The sequence below is a fragment of the Podarcis filfolensis genome, assembly GCF_964270895.1.
Source record: "Podarcis filfolensis genome assembly, chromosome: 2".
Classification (NCBI taxonomy): Eukaryota; Metazoa; Chordata; class Lepidosauria; order Squamata; family Lacertidae; genus Podarcis; species Podarcis filfolensis.
In genome coordinates this window covers 33,645,516-33,671,288 of record NC_139605.1, presented here as the reverse complement: position 1 = coordinate 33,671,288, position 25,773 = coordinate 33,645,516, and the positions used below count along the sequence as shown (strand labels likewise).

The 25,773-nt window shown below is 41.3% G+C and overlaps 1 protein-coding gene and 2 long non-coding RNA genes across 10 annotated transcripts in view; 2 read left to right on the top strand and 1 right to left on the bottom strand.

Annotated features, from left to right (window-relative positions):
• The window catches only part of LOC310757347, a 40,622-nt gene that overhangs the window by 11,809 nt on the left and 3,040 nt on the right, over window positions 1-25,773 (top strand). Inside the window, exons 4-8 of the long non-coding RNA XR_014545082.1 lie at window positions 11,039-11,094; window positions 11,653-11,735; window positions 19,040-19,557; window positions 23,427-23,630; window positions 23,758-23,928. This is a non-coding gene — a long non-coding RNA (uncharacterized lncRNA). The remainder of the gene's footprint in view (window positions 1-11,038; window positions 11,095-11,652; window positions 11,736-19,039; window positions 19,558-23,426; window positions 23,631-23,757; window positions 23,929-25,773) is intronic.
• On the top strand, window positions 1,230-9,948 carry LOC310757473. Its single transcript, XR_014545243.1, has 4 exons — window positions 1,230-2,242; window positions 3,017-4,323; window positions 4,693-7,443; window positions 9,069-9,948. It is a non-coding gene; the product is annotated as an uncharacterized lncRNA (long non-coding RNA).
• ITPR1 (inositol 1,4,5-trisphosphate receptor type 1) overlaps window positions 11,737-25,773 on the bottom strand; it is a 199,790-nt gene continuing 185,753 nt past the window's right edge. For all 8 annotated transcript variants that reach the window (XM_083600272.1, XM_083600277.1, XM_083600270.1 and 5 more), the window contains 2 exons: window positions 18,045-18,206; window positions 11,737-13,553 (listed from right to left, as the gene is read on the bottom strand). In XM_083600272.1, the coding sequence (XP_083456398.1) occupies window positions 13,467-13,553; window positions 18,045-18,206 (249 nt within the window). In that variant the 3' untranslated portion in view covers window positions 11,737-13,466. The remainder of the gene's footprint in view (window positions 13,554-18,044; window positions 18,207-25,773) is intronic.

Genomic DNA, 25,773 nt, shown 5'->3' with positions numbered 1-25,773 from the left:
CACTGTATCTCAGGAGGCAAAACGATGTGCAAAAGGCCTCACTAGATGACCTCAGATGGTAGACGAATTCATTTGGGAATGGTGTAATATGATCCTTGGACTTGACACCCAAGTTGTAGTCTCTACAAGTAGCTGTATTGTTGCATGCCACCCCAATATAAAAGCAGTGCAGTATTCCAGGTGCTTACCCAGGGTCCATGTTTCCTTTTGGAATGAGGCACAGTGAAGATTGTGGTTTTCTTAGGATATATGGTTTATTTACACACATATGCAATCTGAGCCTATGATGGAGGGTTTCACAGCATCAGCACCCCAAAAGGGCCTTGCTTTCCCCATAGCTACACCCTTAGATTCAAACAGAAATCAAACATTGCTTGACTCTCTGGCTTCCCAGCTTGATGCTTTGCTTCTAGCTCACATCACACAACTCTCTGCTCTCAACTCTGACTTTGTTCTTCTAACCATCAGCGAGTTGAGAGAGGGGACCCCACCTATTTCCCATCTTGCACAGAGCCCCTTCCTTTGTTCCTTTAATGACCCATCACCTCACCAGGAAGCTAGCTTGGCTACTCCAAGAATTAGAAGGGGGCTCAGGCATTCAGCCTACCCCCCACGAAACTCATAACACAATTATCTGTGTTGAACAAAGGCATTATGGGAAAAGAAGCCCAAGCACTACTTTTAACATTCACAGGAGCAAATTGACTAGGTAACGCATGTGCATAAGGAAGTCCATATTCTTTTTTGCTCCTCATGTAGAAGAGTTTGAATATTGGGCTTTATTGAAACATGACGAGAGAGGAATAAAGCAAAAGCAGCTTATTATACTATAAATGGGAAAAATCTATTTGTATCAATCAGTCTAGTAGTTGAATTACAGTAATCAAGCCAGGGTCCTTCAGATGTTTTGACCTATAGCTCATTGTCCCAGACTCCCATTGACTATGCTGACTGGGACCGGTGGGAGCTGTATTCAAAAATGTCTGAAGGGCACAAGGTTGGCATAGGTTGCATAATAATTTCAAAACTTTCCAGGTTGCCTGGCTGATGCTTTGAGGTTTTAGTATGATAACCATGTCAAGGACTCAAAACTATTACAGACTAGGGTCACTATTGTATATTCTGTGTACATGTTTATTATTATGAGAAAATAATAAAGTTTAGAGCAGATAACAAGTATTTCTCATAAACACATTGGGGTACATCTCCTGTCCACTGAAAAGCACATAGGTAGCATTAGGTTACATTTCTAAAACTCTGTTGACATTTACTTTTTCTGTTCTTTTATTTCACTTGCTGTGCACTTCGTGCTTAGTGTCTAGGGCTAGTAGCCTGGAAGGCAACAGGGGCATGTGGTCAATCATTTGTGTGAATTGATGAGACGGTATTTGTTACCATAGATTTAACTAGTCTTATTCAGACATGACATGCAGATTTCCCTTTTGATAGAGGATAACAGTCATTTTGAGAGACACCCACCCACAAAAGCCACAGACATGATGCCTGACTCAAATCTTTACCCACTGCTTTGCAATGCAAAACTGGTGGAGTTTTTGGTACTTTCTGATTAAAGCAAAAGTATTTTACAGGGGTTTTCCAGCATCTTAGATGGTTGCTCAAAAACAAATCAGCTGTGGTTAGTGGAGGGGGACGGAGACATTTTTTTTTGCTTATCTTTGACGCTCATTCAAAACAAAAAATAAATCAACCCCAAAAGAAATTGAGTGTGGTAAAACATGGCAATACCACTCCAGGTGTAGGAGAACAAATCATACTGCAAGGGCTTTAGTGGAAGAAACAGTTAAAGTGGGCTTTTTGATTAGCATCCACTCTTACAAGCTCTGGCACCCATGCTAAAGCTATTGCACAGTGTTTCCCAACCTGCTGTTTTCCAGGTATTTTAGACTACAGCTTCCATCTGTCCCAGCCAGTTTTGGAGTTGCAGTCCAAAACATCTGGAAAGCACCAGTTTGGGGAAGGTTGTTAGAGGCATAGGAATCACTTTGGAACTTGTAGCATTTGGACACAGCATACCAAAATATTGAAAGCCTTCTACTTGAAAACATCCAAAGCACAAAAGGCATGATATATTGGTTTTGAGGAAGCCTTTATCTCTTATAGTGCAGGTAGCCATACTCTGGGAAAGGAAAAGGACTGTTTCTAGGTGGTCACTGTTGTGTGTTGATAAAGTGAATTGATAGTATACTAGTGAGGTATTTCACAAAAGGAGAGGAAATGGAGAGCGAAGGGGAAGAATCCGAGGGCAGCGTAGGGGAGTATGACAGTGACCCGAGAGATTCCATGAGCTTCTCCAGCGAATCAGAAGATTCCCAGAAGGGGGCGCTGATGGTCAGGGCAAGGGGGGTCCCAGGGGGGACGCACCAGAAACAAGGAGCCAGCGGGGAACCCCAAAGCAGCAGCGGGGGATCAGGACCAGTTTCCCCACCAGAGCGTAGTGGGGGGGGGGGAAGAGTCACATGTGTCAGGACCAGCGTCTCCTCCAGCGGGGAGAGAAGGTGAGTCAGGGCTGACCACGCCTCCATCGGAGAGTGGGGGAACGGAGGGGAGGTCAGTTGCAGCTAGCCTCCCCGAAGGGGGAAGCAGTGACAGCAGCAGTGAAACGGTCAGGAGGAAAGTTGCTGGCTGGGCGCGCACGCCAAGTTCAAATGTACAGGCGCGGGGGACAGCAGGAGACCCGGATTGGGAACGAGCTCCTAAAGCCCACCGGAGGGAGGGGGAAGGCTCAGGGGATTCAGCGTCAGAAGAGTCTAGAAAGGGCGAGACCCCGACGGACAGGCGGAACCAGAGGCGGAAAGAACAGAGGAAGAGGTGGAGCAAGGCTAGAGTCTTAAACTGGTGTCTGGGGGGAGGAGATTCAGACAGAGCATCAGCGATCTAGAGTTTGAGACGTAGAGCTGCACGCTGTGGCTCTGGAAGTGGAACTGAACTTCAATAAAGACTTTCGTACTTAACAACGAAGCGGCGTTGGTCCTTTGTGAGCTGGGACCTCGGGCAGCTCTGACAGCAAACCAATGGTGAAAGATGGTGGATGAGAACTTTCAGAAGTAACATATACTGGAGTATTCTTTCCATCTTTCAACAAATCCTATGTATTCAGACGTAAGTCACTCTGGGTTCAGTGGGACTTACTCTGAAGTAAGAGCATAGGACTGCAACATTAGTAGCTTAAATAGAAATGAAGAAGTTTGGTTCAGTTAATATTGCACTCTCTTATTGAAGAGTTATAGAAGTTGTGCATGGCAAGATATGTTGGTTTATGCAACTATATTAGACACAGGAACCCAGTCCATATAAATTTTTGGAGCTTTAGAGAACAATAAGGCAGGAATCTGTTTTGACCCATATCACTTTAATCCCCTTTTATCCAGTGAGACATGCCTAATGTTCAAGAATTTTCAGTATTGAAAGTAATGAATTGATGCCACTAACTTTAAAAACCCTTTTATTGTATGAGGTTCCCCCACCCCCATGCTTTAGGTGTAAAGGAATGGGAGTGGAAAGGAATTCCCCCCAGATCAGATGTGTCAGCAATTCTTTTTCCTGTAGTGAGTACAATAGGTGTGAGGCATCTGCCTATGTAACTACATATTTTCCTAAGCACATTTTACCTTTGTTGCTCATATTTTCTGCTTTGGCACACAGTCTTCTGTTAGGGGCAACATACCTAGAGAACCCTGCTGCCTCAGTAGAGGGGATCAGGTCCCTACATTATAGTGTACTTTATTAAAAGCCACCCTCACCACAAAATCATCCTTGCTTGTTGGTTACTTGAAGATGATGGCCAATTTATTATTTGCATGTATCCAAGAGCTGTTGCAGACCAACAATGGATGGATATTTTATATCAGCTCAAAAACATTGCTTTTCAACTTCCTATCAAGGCAGATCACAGATTCAGCTGCAAGTATAATATGGAAGATGAAAAATCATATACTTGAGAGGCAGTGTTATGTAGTGGTTAGAGCTGGACTAGAACTGGGGAGACCCACATTTACGTTCCCTTCTTAGCCAGGAAGCTCACTGAGGAGGTCATTCTCTCTTAGCTCAACTTAAAGCAGGCAGGGAAAAAGAATTATTTATGCTCTCTCAAGTTTCTTGGTGGAAAAGCAGGATATACAGTGGTACCTTGGGTTAAGTACTTAATTCGTTCCGTAGGTCCGTTCTTAACCGGAAGCACCACTTTAGCTAATGGGGCCTCCCGCTGCTGCTGCGCCGCCAGAGCATGATTTCTGTTCTCATCCTGAAGCAAAGTTCTTAACCCGAGGTAATATTTCTTGGTTAGCGGAGTCTGTAACCTGAAGCGTATGTAACCCGAGGTACCACTGTACATAGAACAGCTTAATAACTTAACAAATTGGGACAATGGCTGCCAAGAGGCATTCTGTCTTTCAGACACCTTATTACTTCTGTGCGGCCCCTGATTTACTTTTGGGGCTTTACCTCCCACCTGCAAAGGGGGCCATAAATGCAATTTCAATGCAAGCTTGTTCTTTTGTGAGTACAGCAGAGGGCCCAATCCATATACTGTGCACTTGGCCCCAGTAATTCTGGTAGTACTCCTGAGGTCACCTAAGCGATCGCCTCGCCACATATATCTCTGCCCAGCAACTGCGTTCCTGATAAGGGGAAATGAAGAGAGTACAGTGGTACCTCTGGTTACATACTCTTCAGGTTGCACTAAATTCTTCCAGCCATCTGGAATCAATTACCAAAGAGAATTAGGCACCAAGAGTCAGGATGTTTAGACACCCATATTTTTTATTAAGAAGCTTTTTTGTGAGATGTGACCCATTCTTTTGTGAACTATTAACTATGTCTGTAGGAAAGGTTTTATTGTTTTTAGAATTTGTAGGAAGCCTTGGCATAGGCATTGGGCGTGTATCTGAGGCATGACAGGGTCTCTTCAGGGGTGGATCCATAGCAAAACTTAGGTTTACGCAGATGGCCCCCAAATGCTGCGGGAAGCCCACTAGCCCTGCACAACTGACTCTTTGGACAGAGACTTCCCTCCAGACCCCTCTAATGTGGTACCCTGTTATCACTGTCACAGGGATGAATGTATGAAAGACTATAGGATTCTACCCAAGGCCTAAACTGCCAAAGTTGTGACTAGTGCTATGGGGAAGGCGAAACCTGCAGAACAGGGAAGAATCCTTCCCAGCCCTGAATATGATGACTGTGAAAAAACCACAGCAAAGCCCTCCCAAGCTGAAAAGGAATTGATTAAAACAGCAAACAACTAAAACGAAGGGAGGCAGAAGGGTGGGTGACGCTCTTGCCTGACTGGATGAGGAGGGTAGGATTGGCTGGGAATTACAGTTGCCAAGCGGACCTGAGTGAAGCATTTCTCCCTCAGGTCCATTCGTCAATCCACGCCCCACTAAGGTGGCCATGGATTGGCTCATTTGAATCAGCGGGTTTGGCGGGAACCCATGAGCCTCCATGGTGGCTGAGGGGGACATGCTGTGCATCCATGCAGCAATGGAGGCGTTGCACTGGGCCGCAACCACTGCTCACCAGTGAGGTACGGTAAGCGGCCATTCTTTGCATTAGAATGCATTTACTTTAACTTCATTCAATCTGCAGAGGAGAGATCACATACTGTTTTTAGCCACTGAATTCCAAATGTGATGTTGGCATCTGTGAGACGATCCAAAGCAATATCTTCAAAAGGTTAAGTACTCTAAATATGGTTCCTCTATTCAGAAACCCAAAGGACAGTTTGAAAATCCAATTATGACACTTGAACTTGATCATGTTATAGACAACTTGAACTGTTGCTGGGAACTACATTATAACTTTTCCGACAAAAGTATCATTCAAGGCTCCCTTTTGCAATTAGGGAGCCATCACACTCAGGCTTTTTAAAATCCCTGCTGTGAGAATACAGACTTTCAATTCACATCTTTGTGTCATATTCTGTGCCAATCAGCTGGACAAGTGAGACATTGTAATAAACATGAGACACAATGATATAATAGTTTGCCTCTTCTTCTGCAGCTCATCGCCTCATCTGAAAATTAGCATGATTACGCAAACTGAATTTGTTCATTCAGTTTTCTCCCCTTCTCAATATTGTTTGTAAAAAAATAAAAGAATTGGAAAAACAATTAAAGAAAATGTTTAGAAATAATAAAGAGACTAAGAGAAACTGCTTGATGTTAAGAGCAGTTCAGCAATGGAACCACTTAACTAGCAGAGTGGTGGATTCGCCTTCTTCTGAGGTCTGAAGGGATGCCCTAGTGCTGGATTTCAGGCATCGGACATGGGGGTTGGAATAGATGGTCTACAGGGCCCATCTATCATTTAGACATACATCATCATGTGCAAGTGTCAAGCACTTAAAATACAGCAAGACAGCAAAGGGGTGTGTGTGCAGGGGGTGGGGTGGGGAGCTTATTAACAGACAAAACTTCTGTACAGCAGCTGCTTCTTAGTTTTAGTATTACAACTACTGCTAGTTTTGATTTCTTTATTTAAAATGTTTGTATTTGTCATCTAACAGGATTTATGTTGCACTTAATCAAAGCTGTACCAGTCAATACAAAGCATCATTAGAGTCTAGATTAAACCAGCAGGTAATAGCTGAATAACCTTTTTAGCCAATGAATCAGATTAGTAGATGTAACTTTTTTGGTTTTTAAATAAAGTTTCCTCCAATAATCAGGTTTCAGATCTTGTTTTAGAAAGAAAATGAAGTGTAATATAAGACTATAGCAAATCTACAAAGAATAAGCACCTTCTGTTACCTCCTGTCTTTGTCTCCACATGTATATGACTACACACACATCCACGAAACACACACTTGGCCCTTTAATCGTGAGCCATGGTGTGCCACAGCACAAAAATGGTGAGCATTCAGTGGAGCTAGCAATATTTTGGTTAAGCCTCTAGAGAGAGTAAGAGATGAAAAACCTGATGAGAAGCATCAGCATATGAGTGACAGGAAGGCAGAGAAGGAGCAAGGCAACCATTGCCAAATAAGAATACAGGATGACAATGGAAAGTAGGCCAACAGATGGGTAAGGAATCAGGTTGGAGCAGTTTTTCCCAACCTGGTGCCTTCCAGATGTTTTAGACACCAACTCCTGTCAGGCCCATCTAGCATAGTCAATAGTCAGGAGTGATGGGCAATATAATCCAACAACATCTGGAGGACTCCAGTGTAAGGAAGGCTGGGTTAGAGGAAGAAGCCAAAAGTGTATGCAGAATGTATGCAGCCATACATTCCCTGGGGATGCATGGTTGACTGAAGCACTAGAGAGGCAAGAGAGAAATTAGTTGGAGAGGAGGGAAAAAGAGATCAGAGCAGTTACTACCAAGACAACCAGTGGTGGGTGGGTAGAAGGCGACTCTTCCTCAGGGATTTACTCTGCACTGGTGGTCACATGGTTATTCCTTATGATTTGCAATCATAGAATTGTATTTTTTTAAAAAAAACAATATTTATTGAAATTTCAAAAAATTACAAAAATAAAGAAAAATAAAGCAAAAAATACAAAATACAGAAAAATAAAAACAATTATAAACAAGTCAATCTTTCCATATCTTATCTTTCATTTGCTTATTTCCTTGACCTCCTCACACCTCCCTTTTTTGTATTCTAGTTCAATTAGTTAATTCAGCAAATCCTTTCCATCTTTGTTTTTATCTTAGTAATTTATCTTAATATATTGTAACTTTACATTCTCACCTGTTAACAGTCCATTTTTACTTACTCCTTTGTAACATTGCTGCTAAAACCACATAACTTCATTCCAGCATCCTTCTAACATTCCTTAATTTTACAATGTTTCTGTAGATAGTCTTTAAATTTCTTCCAACCTTCTTCTACCAACTCTTCTCCCTGGTCTCGGATTCTGCCAGTCATTTCTGCCAGTTCCATGTAATCCATCATCTTCATCTGCCATTCTTCCCGGGTGGGTAGATCTTGTGTCTTCCAATACTTTGCGATAAGTATTCTTGCTGCTGCTGTAGCATACATAAAAAAAATTCTATCCTTCTTTAACACCGATTGGCCGACCATGCCCAGGAGAAAGGCCTCTGGTTTCTTCAGAAAGGTATATTTAAATACCTTTTTCATTTCATTATAGATCATCTCCCAGAAAGCCTTAATCCTTGGGCGTGTCCACCAAAGGTGAAAGAATGTACCTTCAGTCTCTTTACATTTCCAGCATTTATTATCAGGCAAATGATATATTTTTGCAAGCTTGACTGGTGTCATGTACCACCTGTATTTCATTTTCATAATATTTTCTCTTAAGGCATTACATGCCGTAAACTTCACACCTGTGGTCCATAACTGTTCCCAGTCAGCCAACATAATGTTGTGTCCAACATCTTGTGCCCATTTAATCATAGCAGATTTCACCGTTTCATCCTGAGTATTCCATTTCAGCAGCAGATTATACATCCTTGACAGTCTTAGTTTTGGGATCTAACAGTTCTGTTTCCAATTTTGATTTTTCCACCTGGAAGCCAATTTTCTTGTCCAAATTGTATGCCTCCATTATTTGATAATAATGAAGCCAATCTCGCACTTTGTTTTTTAGTTTTTCAAAGCTCTGCAGTTTTAATTTATCTCCCTCTTGTTCCAAAATTTCCCAATATTTCGGCCATTTGGCCTCCATATTGAGCTTTTTCTGAGCCTTCGCTTCCATCGGTGACAACCACCTTGGGGTTTTATTTTCAAGTAGGTCCTTATATCTTGTCCAGACATTAAACAATGCTTTCCTGACAATATGGTTTTTAAACGCTTTATGTGCTTTGACCTTATCATACCACAAATATGCATGCCACCCAAATACATTATTGAAACCTTCTAAATCCAAAATGTCTGTGTTTTCAAGAAGCAGCCATTCTCTCAGCCAGTAAAATGCAGCTGATTCATAGTAAAGTTTTAGGTCTGGCAGGGCAAATCCACCTCTTTCTTTTGCATCAGTTAGTATTTTAAATTTTATTCTGGGTTTCTTGCCCTGCCAGACAAATCTAGAAATATCTCTCTGCCACTTCTTGAAACAGTCCATTTTATCCAAATGCAATCATAGAATTGTAAAGGATCCTGATAGTCATCTAGTTCAACCCCCCTGCAATACAGGAATCGCAACAATTCATGCCAGATGGCCATTTAACCTCTGCTTAAAAACCTCAAAGGAAGAGTCCATAGCTTCCTGAGGGAGTCCATTCCACTGTTGAACAGCTCTTTCTTTCAGAAAGTTCTTCCTGGTGGCTAAGGCACCCTTTGAGAGAACAAGGTTTAACTATTTTTTTTTCTAGGCCACGATGAAGAGCTATAATCTAAGCTGTGAGTTGCCTTGAAAGAAAAAATACAGTGTAAGGAGAAGGCTGCATGGTCGGGGGTGGGGAAACAAAAGCCACAAGCAAAATACAAACATGGTTCTACTTGGGAATTCCTCTTAATGGCTTTTTTTACTGAAGTAGTTTTACTAAAGCATAGGATGGGGAAAATATCTATAGTGTTGGTGGGATTTTTCCTTTCTCACCATGGGTAGTGAGTGCAAAGAAAAGTCTTCATTTAGTTGTGGGGTCCTATATGTGTTTACCAGTGGACTTCATATAGTGCTTTCCCTTTTTAGGCCCACAGGAATCCAAACAATAGCTTTGCCACAAGGCATGATTAGGTTGGAACAAAGGGAGAATAAGGCTCATGTCTCCTGAATAGAGGTTGGGAAAAAGATGATGTCTTGATGAAACAGAGAAATTATCCCCAAATTTGTTTTATGAAGGATATATTGTGACAGACTTCATGTAGTTGTAAGTCCTTGACTGCAAATCTGCCTTGACTGCAATTGCCAGGTGGTTTTTTAACTTTGGTTGTTGATTCATTAGGGTTTGTTGGCTTTTTTATTAGTATTTTAAAGTTTTTTCAGTTGCATAAAATAAAGTGAAAAAAGAGAAAAGAAGAAAGTGCAATATATGCTATTGTATACAAGCATGGTGGCCATAATGCCAAGGTTGCAGGTTTGATCCCTGTATGGGACAGCTGCATATTCCTGCATTGCAGGAGGCTGGACTAGATGATCCTTAGTGTCCCTTCCAAGTCTATAGTTCTATGATTCTTATATATGCTAATACATATATAATTATTAATAACCACCTATAGTCTGTATAAACTTGTTTCACATGTAAGCATATTTATTCAAACAAAGTCTGATGTTGCAAGTGCCGTCATGTCTTCAGTCCATTGATGAAAGGAACCATAGTTTTTATTTGCTGGCTTAACTAGCCGTTCTTAACCACATGCAGTTCACCTGTTAATGCAATGGAAATACCGTACATCCAGGGGAGATAATTTGCTATTTAAACGTACTGTAAGTAAAACTACTGGATTTGCAGTATTACCCATACCTGAGTTCTCAACTGAAACATCTGACTTAATGACTGTACCTATAAATGCCAAGCTGCTTTCCTTTAAAAGAAAAATGTTGAAGCTTTGCAATATATAAAGTAATATATTCTTTGCAAATTCAGTATTTGACAGATTTAATTTTTAATTATAAACTAACTGACTTATAATGGATTGAAAAGAAGTAAAAGTTTTATTACAGTACTTAAAATTTTACATGTACTGATTCTTCCCATTTTGGAATAATGGGAACTTCAGTACTCGATTCACATTTAGGCTGCAGTTCTGAGAACGCTCACCCAGGAGGATGACCTATTAAACACAGTGGGATTTCTCTGAGTAAACAGGAATAAAATTATGTTGCAACAGTTGTACAGTTGTGAAGCATTTACAAATATTTCTCCTTGCCTAGTCACAATCATTGGTGAGATCCAAAACATCCTGCAGCATTCTTCCTATTCACCAAACAACAATTTTGTTTTTCCATGACTATTACTTAAGAGGATTTCTAAAATATATACAAGTTTTGGTGTAAGAGAAATTCTATGATAATGCTCATGAAGAGATGTCCATTGGAAAGAGTATACTGCTCAGTTGTGCAAGAGTTCTGAACATTCATAAAAAGCTCATTATTCCCATTTGTTTTAACAGATCTCAATCAGCCTGTGCTTGAGACACTATGAAAATAAGTTGAGCAGCCCACACAGGTAAAAAATCTGCAAACACAAACACATGAAGATTCCTAGCTTGGAACAACATGTTTTGTTTTAGCTATAATCACCCATAGAAATTTTTAGAGATTCCTATACCTCAGCCTTCCCCAACCCTTAGGTCCCCAGATGTTTGATGTTGAGATGACAACAACTCCTACCATCCCCAGCCAGTATGGTAACTCTAACACTTCATTATAGGCAGGATTGAGAATGTAACTGGAAAGAGAAACAATTGTGATAAATTCAGAGTTTATATTCTCACATGTAATGATTATGAGTAGTGACCAGCATTGCAACTAAAATCCACAATGTAGGGTTCAGAGTTGAATGAATGACACAAAAGGCCACTGGTTTTCCAGAAGGTGTAAAGAGTTTTAACCTGTTTAATATAAATAAATCAGCATGCTTTGTTTTTGTTTGGTAATTCCAGTATGGCATAAGGTGTGTGTGTGTGTGTGTGTGTGTGTGTGTGTATAAGAGAGAAAATAGGCAAAAACAGAAGTATTAAAACATGTATTCCAATAACGGGCTATCTTTTGTTACTTTTCACAGTGCCAGGACCCTAGTTTATCCTTTGTTTCCAGCAACATATAAAGCAAACACTGAGGAACTCAAATACGGAAGGAAACCAGTGGGTAAGGTTAACATGAAATTTTTAATTTAATTAAACATGGGTTTGAAGAGGAACACAGCTATTTTTGGTTTGGTGAAGCATCAACTGCCTTAAGACTAAAAACACTTGCACATAGAAACATTAGCCTTTGCACGTTAAAGTAATACCAGCTATGCTGCCTGGCTTGGAAATGGACTTTAGTATTAGACACAGTGCATAAGGCTGGTGTAGCAGTAAGTGATCAATCATTATCTACCCCAGCCTTTGGTTTTCAAGCACAGTACTTTATTGGCAAATGCATTTACTTCTCCTTCAGGTAAGCAGTGTTCATGACAGCATAAGCTGAATGGAGAGTAGTTTCATTAGTGCTGAAGAAGAATGAGACTATCACACTGAAGTACTATACATTATTATTATATATTTTATTTAAATATCTATATTTATGCATTTACAAACTTTAATAAGCATTCATCATCTCCACTTTTTTATAGCAGAGAATTAGCTTCTGTAAAATGACCATGTACAAAACTAGGCAACAGGTTTTTTTTCCATATTTCTCAGCTGTCGTGAGCAATAAAAACGTGACCAAGATGGAATGAAAACTAAAATACAATCTCAAACCAGTGGCTCTTTTGCAAGTATTACAAAATCAGTGCTCAGCTAGGAGTCCCAAAGGGGATATTTAACATTTTAATTGGTTTAATGCATGAGGGGAATGTACTTCTGAGTTACAAAGTGCAGATGCTCAACTGAGGTGGTAGCCTGCAAACCCTTCTAGGATCCTCTAAATCAATATGGCACACGCACACACAGGGGGAAAAAAATCTAGAAGATTACACTGATCTGCAGCAGTGTCAAATCCTCCTAGTTTTAATTTTTCCATAAAGAAAAAGGTTCATTTCAATACTTCAGATTTCTTCATAAATGAATGCTTTAGCCTCTTCCACACCTCTCGAGATTTAGGGATCAGCCCACCAAGGTGCAGCTTTGCACTGTGGTGGGTTCTGGAATCCTCAAAGTAACATTTAAGAACTTTGGGTGGTATTCAGAGTTTTACTCAAAGCAGACCTCTTGAAAAATAATGCACCTAACTTAGTCATGGTTATTCATTCCAATGAGTCTATAAAAACTCATTGCTCATTTTAATTTAAATCAAAAATAGATAAAGAGGAATGTTGGGAGATGGGGGTGGTAAGAGGAAGCACCATTGCCATGATGTGTCAATCTCTCAGAATGCCATGTGTTACAAAAATGGCCTGGAGGACAAAACCTCGCCAGGAACACGGTTTCTCAGCAGCCTTGCTTAACTGTGTCATCTGATGCCATTTAGTAAATGATGTAAGATGACACCAAAGATGTGTGCACTCCCTTTAGGACACACAGGAGTAAAGAACAAATATAGTGTGATTGCATAATTCATATTGCACAACTGTATAAAAAACCCATAAATACCAGCTATCTGAAGGTCTTAAATACAAAATACAGGTCACGTACTATTTTAATCAATAATCATTTTCAAGTGCAAGTTAGGTGTGCCCTTCACTTCTTCCTATAAAAGGCATTTTTTTGGCACAAATGTAACCCCCCCTTCCAATATTGTGCCCATACTTTCTCAATGAAGCCCTATACATACAGTATAAAAAGGTTATTTACACACAATGAACTAGGTATACAGAAACAGCTTTAAGGGTTGAATCTCAACTCCTGTTATGAAAATGGGGAATAGGGTGGGCAGACAAGCCACCCATCTGATTTATGCTGGTTGCTGTGGGTTCACATTGATAGAAGCAGGATGTCCTAGGAGACCAATACGCTGTTTTTGCTTCCTCTGCTCTGTCATCTGGAAAATTGAAACATGTACTTGGTTAGACATAAGCACTTCCTGTACGTCAGACCACAGAATGAGCTATTGCTGTTATATTGTGGTCAAGGTTTATTCTGAAAGCCATTTGCAACAGAAGAGCACGATCCTGTTTGATGCATCAAAAACAATTAAGAGAAAAACAGCTACCCCACCCCCGCCCAGCTGGGAAAATCCAGAGAGAAAGTTTGGGAGTCTAGCACGAAGTGCTCATTGACTCCTCATGACAGCAAGCAAGCTACGTGGTGGAATGGAGAGGTTGGGACATGGGAAATGCAAAGGAAAATCCCCACTCAGTCCCCACAGAGCTCAGCTGGGTGACATGGGCAAGCGATCAAATAAGAAGTTCAACCAAATAAATGCTTGCATGGTAGCTGTATTAAATCCAGCATTGGAGAGCCTGCTTTATATGTGGCAACGTTTTGTGTGTAGCAGCTCCCTAGGTAGAATGTTCAGTTCTGCAAAATGACAGCCCCATCATTTTGGCTGGCACAGCTATTTGCTATTCTCCAGGATCTTGCAGAAGGGCATAGGAATGGACTCTATTCTATCCCCGCCTGCTGATGCAACCCACTCTTAGGCTGTGTGCCACACATATCCCTGAGTGGAAACTTGAGCTTGGGAACACAGAATGCTACTGGGCTGGGAATAGAGTTCAGCCCAATGGAAGGGAGGCAACTCACCCCGGTCCCTTTGTTAACACAGCAGCAAGCTATGTTAACCTGATCCTGCATCTAGAACTGGTACACTGATTCATAAAATTGGGCTGGAAGGTATTTGAATATGAATTTGCAATGTACCCAAGATATAAATGACAATTTGAAAATTACATTTTAGGCTGAGGAGATACACTGAGTGTTTACAAGGTAGCTGCAATGTTACACAACTAGGAGTAAATTGCAGTGGACTAATTTCTGAGTAGACATGCATAGGACTGCATTGTAAGAGCCACACCTCTGCAGACAAGTGCTTTGCCCAGCTACTGAAAAAGTGGCATTTAAGGGCTAAAACAAAATAAAATTAAACACAGTAGCAAGTGCAATTCAAAAGATTGTTTCTGTTACCATATGAATGTTACATTCTGTGGAAGTCAATTTTCTCCCTTTTTGAAAGGAACATTGTATTACTAAACAAATATTTAAGCCCCACCCCAACTGCAAGAAGTATTTACATTATTTTTAAATTTGCATATGCTTGAAGCATGTACTGAAATGTATATAATTGTTATTGAGATTTTATGTCTTAAACTACATAGAGAATGGGCAGATTACTAAATTAACTGCTAAAGAAAACAGAACTAAAGCACACTTAATTAGCTAGTTTAGTGGAATGAGGGCCTAATCATAATCTTCATGCAATATCTCTAAATGTTCATGAAATATCATTCTGTCATGAATTAGCTACATTTTCATTATGGTGGAAGAAATGTTTAAGCTTGGTGCTTCAGTCCCTGATAACTTTCTGTTAAACCAGTTCCCTTTAATTATTTGTTATTTGCAGCATATTGCTTGCCAATTAGCATTTGCAACGTATCACTTAAGTGGATCCTGAGGCAAACTATTAGTAGTTTTCCTTCCCTTCCTTTTAAAGGGTGTAAAAGGTAAAGGTAAAGGTACCCCTGCCCGTACGGGCCAGTCTTGACAGACTCTAGGGTTGTGCGCTCATCTCACTCTAGAGGCCGTGAGCCAGCGCTGTCCGCAGACACTTCCGGGTCACGTGGCCAGCGTGACGAAGCTGCTCTGACGAACCGGCACCAGAGCAGCACACGGAAACGTCGTTTACCTTCCCGCTATAAAGCGGTACCTATTTATCTACTTGCACTTGGGGGTGCTTTCGAACTGCTAGGTGGGCAGGAGCTGGGACTGAACGACGGGAGCTCACCCCGCCGCGGGGATTCGAACCGCCGACCATGCGATCGGCAAGTCCTAGGCGCTGAGGTTTTACCCACAGCGCCACCCGCGTCCCTTTAAAGGGTGTATGCACCTTTAAAACCTGGTTGTTTGCATATTCATACGAGGTTCACAGAGTGCATTCATGAGATGTACAGGGCTGGGGTAAGTGGAGGCCACAAGTCACTGCAGAAAGTGCTTGGTCAGTACAAATCTGGTCCATTCTTAGCATTATGGAGAATCCAAAAAAAAATTGAGTTATGTGGTGTGTGAACAAGCAATGTTGCCATAGCAACAGACCCTCCAATTATTCCTCTTTTCCAAGGGCTCTTTTCTGGATTTACAGAAGCCATCTTGGTTTCTGATTTGATCCCTGAATGTCCCACTTTTCTTTAAGGTGTCTCTATTTTAACTGGAAAAATGTTGGAGGGTATGGCGTTATGAAATCCCCAAGCCAAGGAGATACCTGAAGGCAGCCCTGTATAGGGAAGATTTTAAATGTTTAATGTTTTCGTATATTTTTATATATGTTGGAAGCTGCCAAGAGTGGGCAACCCAGTCAGACGGACAGCATATAATAATAATAATTGGATAGGGCGTCCCTGTTTTCATTGGAGAAAATTTGGAGCTATGTAGCAAAGGCAGTGGGAGCATATGGGAGAGGTACATGTACAACTGGATCCTTCTCTGGTATATTGCTTGCAAACTACTAATTTTGTGTGTGTTTGTGTGTGTGTGTGTGTGTGTGTGTGTGAGAGAGAGAGAGAGAGAGAGAGAGAGAGAGAGATGGAGAGTGATGTAATGACATGCTGTGGAGTGTGGCATAAAAAAGCAGACCAAGGCATTTACTAGAGAGAGAAAAAATGTAAAGGTCATATTAACTCCTGCATAAGTGTACTGAAAATTCGTAACAAACCAACAACTTTGTATTCATTAAATTGCCAGTGGTATTTTTTTTTAATAGTTTGCCAGGAATGTTTACACCACTTGTTGCAGTTCAATAGTGTTTCAAAAGGAGTTGTTGAATTTTGGCATTAATGACAGCTCTAGTCTCTAGAAACCAATTAGAGGTGACAGCTGTGAAAGGGAAACTTGCTCTTATTTGATTCAAACCAGCCTCTCAGTTAGCTCTTCTTTCTAGAAAGGGTTGTTCCTAATGAGAAAGTGATGTATTGGTATGGTCACACAACTGGTACATGCTGCAACTTGATCTGGGCACACTCAATGACTGCACTTAGGGGAAATTCCAAAGAGTCCTCTCCTGTTAATAAACCTGGTTTCCCCTTCTTCCTCAGCAGGGCAGAGGCCCTCTGAATGCTAATGTCATTCTCTCTCATTTTCACAAGGGCAAAGTTTAAAAGCTGGGCAAGTTAAAAGTGGAAGGCTTTAAACATTAAGGCATATTCGGGCTTTAGCTGGTGAGGTTGAAGCAAAAGGTGGGGAAGGAGAAGAGGGGCCTCCCATTGAGCTTGCTATCAAATTCCATTCTGGATTACTTCAGTCACATGTTTTAAAATTCTGGCTACAAATCCAAAGTGCAGCAATGCATGTTGTGGTTGATAAGGAACAAGCAGGAGGCAAAAGGATGTGCAGTATCCAAAGGAATTCCGAGGACAGTGCATTTGCACTGAGATCCATGCCTTTACAGTGGTACCTCAGGTTAAGTACTTAATTCATTCCGGTGGTCCGTTCTTAACCTGAAACTGTTCTTAACCGGAAGCACCACTTTAGCTAATGGGGCCTCCTGCTGCCGCCGCACCACCGGAGCACGATTTCTGTTCTCATCTTGAAGCAAAGTTCTTAACCTGAAGCACTATTTCTGGGTTAGCGGAGTCTGTAATCTGAAGCGTATGTAACCCGAGGTACCACTGTACTCAGCCCTTAATCCTATGGTGTGTGTGTTTTTAAAAGATTATTAAGGCATAAACTTTTTTAAGTTTAAAAGGCAAAGAATAAGTCTTGTAGTGTCAGATAGACAGGGCATGCGCAGGAGCAGGATGCTAGCATCTTTACATATTATATGTAAGTTAGGGATGTACTACGAGAATAGAAATGAGGGTTGCCACATTGCCAGAAATAAAGAACCAGAAGCATGCTTATTTGCATGTGTCAATTTCCCTCTGACTAATTTTAAGCTAGAACAAATTAAAAATCCCGGTGGAACAAAACACGTCACAGAAAAAAACAAATAACCCCTCTAGCTAGGCCAGTTTAAACAAGCCTGGTGAATGGTAACCTAGGATATGTGTGTGTTTGGCCTTCTAACTTAGCAACCATTGTCACCAACCCTGCAGAACAAGCAAAGAATACCAATAATTTTGAAGCTTCTTGCTGTATTACCTATTACCCATCATATCAAGGCAGGGGGAGAGTCTGTCATACTCTCTCCCAACTCCAATATAATTTTGTGTATTGAAGGCTGCATTAAAAATACAAACAGTTGGTTTTCCCACCCTCAGGTTTTCCATTCAGTGACACTTATTAAATGTGACTAGGACATTTCTGGTTTTCCAAAATTTGTGAAAACATAAAGGCTTTGTGTAAACTGATACCCTGTCTGCATCTTCTGGAAGTCTCTTACCTGCTCTTTAAGCTCAGACAGCTGATTAGAAAGATTGGACACCAGCTTCATGGTAGATTCAAGCTTCTCTTGCAAGTTTCTAAGTTCATTCTGTTCTCCTTCAGAATCACTGCTCACAAGCGACATGGCACGCATCCGAGGGAACCAATCCAGATTTCTCTCCTGAAATTCAGGCATGACAATGACATAAATGCGTGGCAAAGGCACAATTGCATATTGGCCACTGTAAATTCACTTGAATATGGGTAACGCTCCAAAAGCTTGTTCTAAAATACAATTTTGTATCACTAAAAATGCATTTCATGTGCTTCTGGTGTAAAAAAATAAATCCAATTAATCTCAGATAATTTTAATGACTATTGCTCAGAAGTCACAAAACAATACCATATTAGAACTCCTTCACACCTCATAACTGTGAAGTTATTCCATGCTTAACTGTAGCAATTCAAGAAGAGATTGTTTGTTGTAGCTTCTGCTTTTGAATTACAGGTAACATGTTCCCCACATTAATTTTTTCCATTTACATATCTAGTAACAATGTTTTCTTGAGCCCTCCACACTTGAAAAACAAGATACTCATTTATATGTCTTATGAAACCTTAAACAGTACTTAATTGTAAAACCCTCCAAAAATCTCTATGTAGTTTACAACAATAGAAAATAAAACATTTTAAATTATCTATAAAAACAGTTAAAAACAGGTATTAAAAATATTAAGAGCACTAAAATCAACAGTAGCTAAAAAGAAAGAAAACGCATGTAACTTCTATATGATGGATAGGCTGTGCCTAAAAAATGTTTTAATCAGCAGTATGTTTACCAATCAATTTTATCCCCCAAATTATGGGAGAAGGCTAAAGCTTCACAATGCTAACTTTCATAATAGTAATGTGTTCTGTGATCCTTTCAAAGTATTCAGTTAAAATAATGAGATGCCTTCACAAGATATTTGGGGCAACTTTACTCACTAGTTGGCCTCTTTAAATCTATTACAGGTGATTTGGGGAGTAAGTCTTAGGATTTCCCTTGCAACTTTCCTTATGAGACAAGAACAACTGAACTGGAAGATTCCTTGTGTATTTGAAACTCCCTGGTTCTGCAGGAGAGAATCCATTAGAAAGCTGGTTCTTCCCTACAGAATATGGGTTCCTTGCAGAACCTAAGATCTCCTGGTGGTCTTGTTACTTTCTCCCCAAGGTGAGGAAGTGGAGGAGTAACCTCTAGTGAAATCAACATACATACCAACACTTATTGACAGAATCCAGAGGAGCAAGTAATAAGTGAATGCTAAATCTAATGTTGAAACCCTCCCCACCCCCAGTTCTAGAACCTGTTTTGATTACATATTTGGGGGTTCCACAGCTAATTGCTTACAGGTAAATCAACTCTATAAATGTGATGTTGCATGCTTCTGTACTGATGTATACAGCTAGTGATGCAAAAGAAAAGGGAAGGAAAACTGGCAAAAAGAAAAGCCCCTAAGTACTGTGGGAGCAGAAAGGGAAGAGAAAGGGTGCGTAGCAGACAAAAGTTTCTCAATTCATTAAAGGCTAGTACTGACAGCCATTCAGTGCTACTGTTTGATTTCTCTCCCCTCCCACGTTGGAGGCATATCTTTAATGCTGAAGTTCAGACGAGGAGGAGGAAGCAAGAAAGCCTGGGTGTAAGCAGATGCACTTTAATACTACCTCATGAAACCTGGGACAAAACTAGTCTGATAGCCAAGTTTTATCTATTGTAACAATCAATTTCAACCACACGCTATGACAATTGCCAAGTTCTAGCTATTTCCATTTAGTCAGTGGAGCATCTCTAGGTTAGGCAAGTGGTACTCCACTCACGCAACAGGACTTCCTCTTCCTCTGCCCCAAATCTGCTGCTGAGGATCCTCCAATCCTGTGTAACAGATTTTGACGGTGCATTTGGGGGAGAGGGGAAAGGAGCTGCAGGAAAGGAGGTGAAGTTCTGTTGCGCAAGCTGGTGTCTGTTGTGTGAGGAAAATAGCAGCGTTGGATACAACCTGAGGAGAGGAATCTGGCATTCACCTTCATGCTCCACAGAACCACACTTGAAATTGATAGGTGACCTTTCAAAAACCAGTTCTTGCTTTAGGAACCAATATTTTATTATTCTGAGGTTCTAGTGCCTTTGAGTGTACATATACACATGCAGTGGCGTAGCGTGGGGGGTGCAGGGGGGGCCGGTCGCACTGGGTGCAACATCTGGGGGTTAGGGTTAGGGGGCGCAAATTGCTTGCCTTGCCCCGGGTGCTGACAACCCACGCTACGCCACTGTACACATGTACCAATTGGATCAGACTGAAAGTTCATAAAGTCTAGCGTCCTACTTTCTAGTAGCCAGTCATGCATCTGGAAGGCACACAAGCAAAAACATGGTGACCATAGCACTGCTGTGCTAGTTGCCTCTATGTGGCATTAAAAGTACCATTAAAAAGTAAAATGTCATTATATTAAATGGAAAACCAGAAACAAGTAAAAACAGAAATTCAGAACTAACAGCTCAGTCCTATTACCATTTATGCAGCTACACCATCAATGTAGATAGTGCTTTAGAGCACCTCAAAAAAGAAAGCAAATTATGTTGCCCTCTTCCAATGAATTTACAATCTAACTTCTATTTTTAACAGGCATATGCTTGTAATAGTGATGGGTGAATCAAAGTTCTCACTGCAGATGAATAGATCACAAGATCTTCTCAGAACCATTGTTACCATTTTTGAACTTGTTTTGCAGCATTCTTGTAATCGAGTGCTAGCATTTTATCAGAAACATAACTAAAAGAATAATAGAGTTGTAGAGTTGTAAGGGATCCTAAGGGTCGTCTAATCCAAGCTCCTGCGACTTAAGTTTCTGGAATCCCTTGTGGGATCCCTGTCCATACCTACTAAACTGCCACAGTCCCCTTCCATGAAAACATTTCTTCTTCTTCTTCCCCATGGGTTTAACGGTATAGCAAAGCCATAGATAGGTCCCATTATGGTCAGCAGCTGGCAACAGTGTGAGCATGTTTCAGTCACAACCTTTCATATGGCCTTGTCCCTTTTGTAAACTGCCATAAATTCTCCAACACGTCCCCCAGAGTGTCTTGTCCCTGAGGGCAAGCCCCACAGACAAATTTGTAATACCCAAATCACAAAACCCATGTAGGATAGGCCCTCTATCTTCTATATAGCACAAACCCATAAAACCTGATCAGCTATTTCCCCTACCTTATAAACCTCATGTTACTCCATAGAGCACAATGCACAACTGTCTGAACTCTGAACAGACCAACTTGTTTCTCCTGCCCTAAGTTTAAAAACTATAAAAACTATAAAACAAATCCTTCAGTGATGGACAAAAGGATAATGCAGTCCTACCAACACAACCCCCCTCCCACTGCCTTTGCTATTCACCTGACAAGAGTCTCAAACCATTTTCCTTTGTAATGAGAATTGAAAATGCATGAGGGAAAAACCTCCAGTAACCAGAGAAGAGATTCTCAACTGGATTTTTTAAAGGCATACCAAAGAACATTAGGAGAGGTGACTTGCTTGGCCCCTCACCCCAGCACGAGGCAAGCAGTACACCTGCCGAACCTTACGTATTCTTCGCTGTTACTGGATTTGCCCTTTAACCTACTCAAAGCAGTAAATGGGAGCAGGGGTGCTTGGCAACTGGCTGGTTTTATCACAAATCTACGACTGTTAATCCCAGCTGGCTATGAAACCTAAGACAATGACCCACATTAGCTCCCTTGTCAGCTGCTGAGGATATACATCACAAAACATTTCTGTATGGATAACTTACTTGCATGCATATCTCCACTTAGTGGTTTGTGCACATGGGGAACAAGGGTTTCAGTACAGTAATACCTCCGTGAATGTCCGCCTTGTCTAGCATCCGCTTCGGCGAACGTCCGTGGCAAACCCGGAAGTACCGGAATGGGTTACTTCCGGGTTTCTCGCTCACGCATGCGCAGAAGCACTAAATCGCACTTCGTACATTCGCAGAAGTGCAAACCACTCCGCGCACGTGCGCAGACACGGCACTCTGCCCTGCATCCTTTTCGGCTAGTACCTGGGGCTCTGGAACAGATCCTGGTCGCAAAACAAGGTACGGCTGTACAATAGAAATAAGGGGCTGCTCATTAAAACTGGGTCAGCAGCTTGCTGTGATTTGTGGGAATCGGTCAAGGTACAGTGGTACCTCCGGTTACAAACTTAATCCATTCTGGAGGTCCATTTGTAACCCAAAACTGCTCATAACATGAGGCGCGCTTTTGGTAATGGAGCCTCCTGCTGCTGCTGCAATGCCGGCATGTGACTTCCGCTCTTGCGACTAACTTAAATACATTGCTTTCTATAGGTATATTTCTAAGTAGAATTTTGTTGGATATAACCCATATATTCTCTCTCGGTCATCACTCTTCCTACCAGCTTACCCAAGAAATGGGTATTTGTGACTGGGTGGTAGTTATAAACCATGGGCTGTATTTAACAACAAAAGAAGGGGAGGGAGCTAGAGTGAGTGAGTGGTTACCACCGTAGAAATATGGTGCCACCCCAAGCACCACACTCCTGACACATTCAGCAAATCTGGTTTTCAGAAACCCTACACCGATTACTTTGGTCTTCAAAGAAATATCAAAAGCTGTGAACTCCATACGTAGTAAAATGGAACAGGTACGCCTTCAGGGTGGGAGGAAAGGGGGGGCAGATAATAGTTTCTGTAGCTGAGAGACATACAAAACAAATATTTTTGGCAAATAACTTGACACCCTTGTTTCACAGATCTTGGTCATAACCCAACAAGCAGCAAATCAACTGGATTAGTAGCAGCTGACATGTTTCTGCAAGATGGCGCACCAGCTTTGCTTCTCAATTCCCTGCATGAGGTTATATTGATGTTTTCAGGAGACATAAGAAATGAACCTGAAATGTGCATTCAAAGCAGCTCATTTTGCGGGCCAGAGAATTCTACAGCCTATATAACAGAGTGCACCTTAACCTGCTTCTCCCCTCTCCTTTATCTCACTATCAAATCATACCCATTTCGGAGGATTGTTTGTTTTTTATTAAAAAAACATTCAAAAGTTACAATACAATACATTTTAAATCAATATATCCCCTCCAGAGACACCTCTGCAATGATGGTGGCATTAAAATAAGAACAGGATATTTTAATTTTGGAGGTGGTGTGTCCAAGGAGTAAGCTTGACAAGCAGGTTTCTGTTAAAAGCTCAACAAAGCCCTCAAGGTGTCTGGTCTTGCAAGCAACATGTTAAGTTACCATGGCTCCCCCCCCCCACCTCCTTTTTGCATGCATTAAGTGAGCCATAATCTTCAGCCTTTATGTTTGGTCTGTTTCCTTGCCTCCACAGGCACACCCCTTTCCTACTGGTGTCCCACATACCAATGCTGTTATGCACTGTCTGCTTTGGCCCTCCTACAAGCCTGGTGGTGCCGTCAGCTCCCTCTTCCCGTCACAGCAGCAGCTTCCTCTCTTTAAACAGACCAACTGAATTAAGCCACTGACGGAAGCTGGCTAACCACAAGTGTTGTGTTTCTGGCTAGCTCTTTTCTAGGTAAAGTTGGAAAAGTCCCTTTCAAGTAGCAATCGTCAGAATCTCAGACACGGGGGTGGCGATGGCCAGAGCTTTTAAAATGTCCATGATTGGTAACTTGTTTGTTTTTTCTTTCTTTCCAAAAAAGGAAGCTGCTATGTGCGATGGAAATGATAATTCATTCTGAGAAATCTCACACTTCCTTGCTTTCACTGAACTGAGCTTGCTATAGGGGTCTTTCCAACCTTGGATTTTATCTTTATCGTTAAAAGTCAAATCTATCTTCCAGTGCGCAGTCCTGATCTGTAATTGATTGGAGGTGAGTGGGGGATAGCTGCACTTTTACCCTCTTTTAAACCATGGCATATGGGTTCAGCACTCGGGGGCTGGGGGGGGGGGAGCGCACCTTCTTCAAAAGAACTAAAAAACAGCATGGCAACAGATGTATTTCAAAGACAATGTACTGTTGCGGTGTGGAAAAGGTAGCTCTGTTCATCTCATCACATTTCCTCATAAAATAATGCTACAAAGAAGTAAAATTAAAGACTTTAAACAATTCCTAGAATGGTACAGACATGAAATGGAGTTTGTAGTTTGTGTTACTATGGTTAACGCATGTCATATCTAATAGGGCCTCGTTGACTACTACTTACATGCAATCGCCACATCCTACACCTGCAGTAACAATTGTGGTGGACATACTGGCCGGAGAATTTTATTTTGTACAGTGATAAATATCAAAAATGCAGTATCCCTTTCTGGGGGAAAGACACCTGAACTTCTTGCAATATATGAATAGCAGTATTTTTTGCATTCTGCATGGATCTTTTGGGTACAGTAGCTAGGAGAAAAATATCCAAGAGTTATTGTTTGTACCACTTTTTTAAAAGATAGAGAAACCTCCACTGAATAATAGCCAGGTCTGAGATCCATCTCCCAGTTTTTAATTTTCATTCTTGGAATCTTACTAACGGCGCACAGTCATTTTGTGGAAAGAATGACTATCCCTAACTCAGACAGGGATGTATCTAAAAGGATCCTGAAATAGTTCAGCCTACTGCCATGACTATGGGAAAGACCAGTTGAAGCCATTCCCACATTATGCTTATAGCCATGCTGTGAATTGTAGATGCAGTCTTGTAAGAACTGGAAAGAAATTCAAAATTTGTTTGAAAATCAATGCATATGTAGCATGAGAATTATGGTCAACAATTCTGTATATGAAATGAACTCTGGCGTGGGTAGAGAGTCTGCTGTTGCCATGTAAAAAAACAGATGGAGAAGCTGTGGTCCTCCAGTTGTTGTAGGACTCCAGCTCTCATCATCCCAGTTCATTGGCCATACTGGCTGGGGACTGATGGGACTTGGAGTCCAACATTTGGAGAGCCGTAGGTTCCACATCTCTAAAAGAAAATGGAGAGCGAGAGTGAGCACACCTGCATCTGCTGGTGATTCTCTCCTTAGGCCTTTCTCAGACGCAGAAAGCTAGCCAGTTGCTTCCAATGCTTTGAGTTCAGTTTAGTTCTAATATTAAGCAACTTCAACCACACCCAACACCACATGCCAACCTGCGTGCAGAGAAGGAGACAAGGCAATTCAACAGACCATTGATCTTGGTGGAAACTTCCAGGTAGCAGCCCTTCGCTATTAGGAAATGAGTTCTTCTCAGTAAGCCACCACTCCACCCAGAGGCCAAGCAAGACAAATACTTGAGAGCTCATTCTTTCTTTCTTTCTTAATTTAAAATAGTTCACTGGCTGCAGGGAAATTCACAGCTCACAGCTGTTTCCCATGATGAAGTAATTTTCATTACGAGCAAACCTTGCCCAGCTTTTACATAACCAGTGATGAAGAGCTGCTGAGGGATTGCCCAAAGGAGGTTCCCTTTTGTGTTTCATACTATGACAGTGCTGGCCCTTCCGCTAACCTAGTTCTTGTTTGGTACTGTAGGGATTACATAAGTAAACCAGGACACATTATATCATGTGCAGCTGGGCTGGAATTAATTGGCCGATTGCATAAAATGGATCATTAGAAAAACACAACACTAGCATACACACACATACAACAGGGATTGTCTATAACCTGCCCATGGAAATGAATTCCACCCTAAAATTATTGTGCAATGGATAAAGTGGGTAGTGACCGAGGTGTTCTCTGAGTA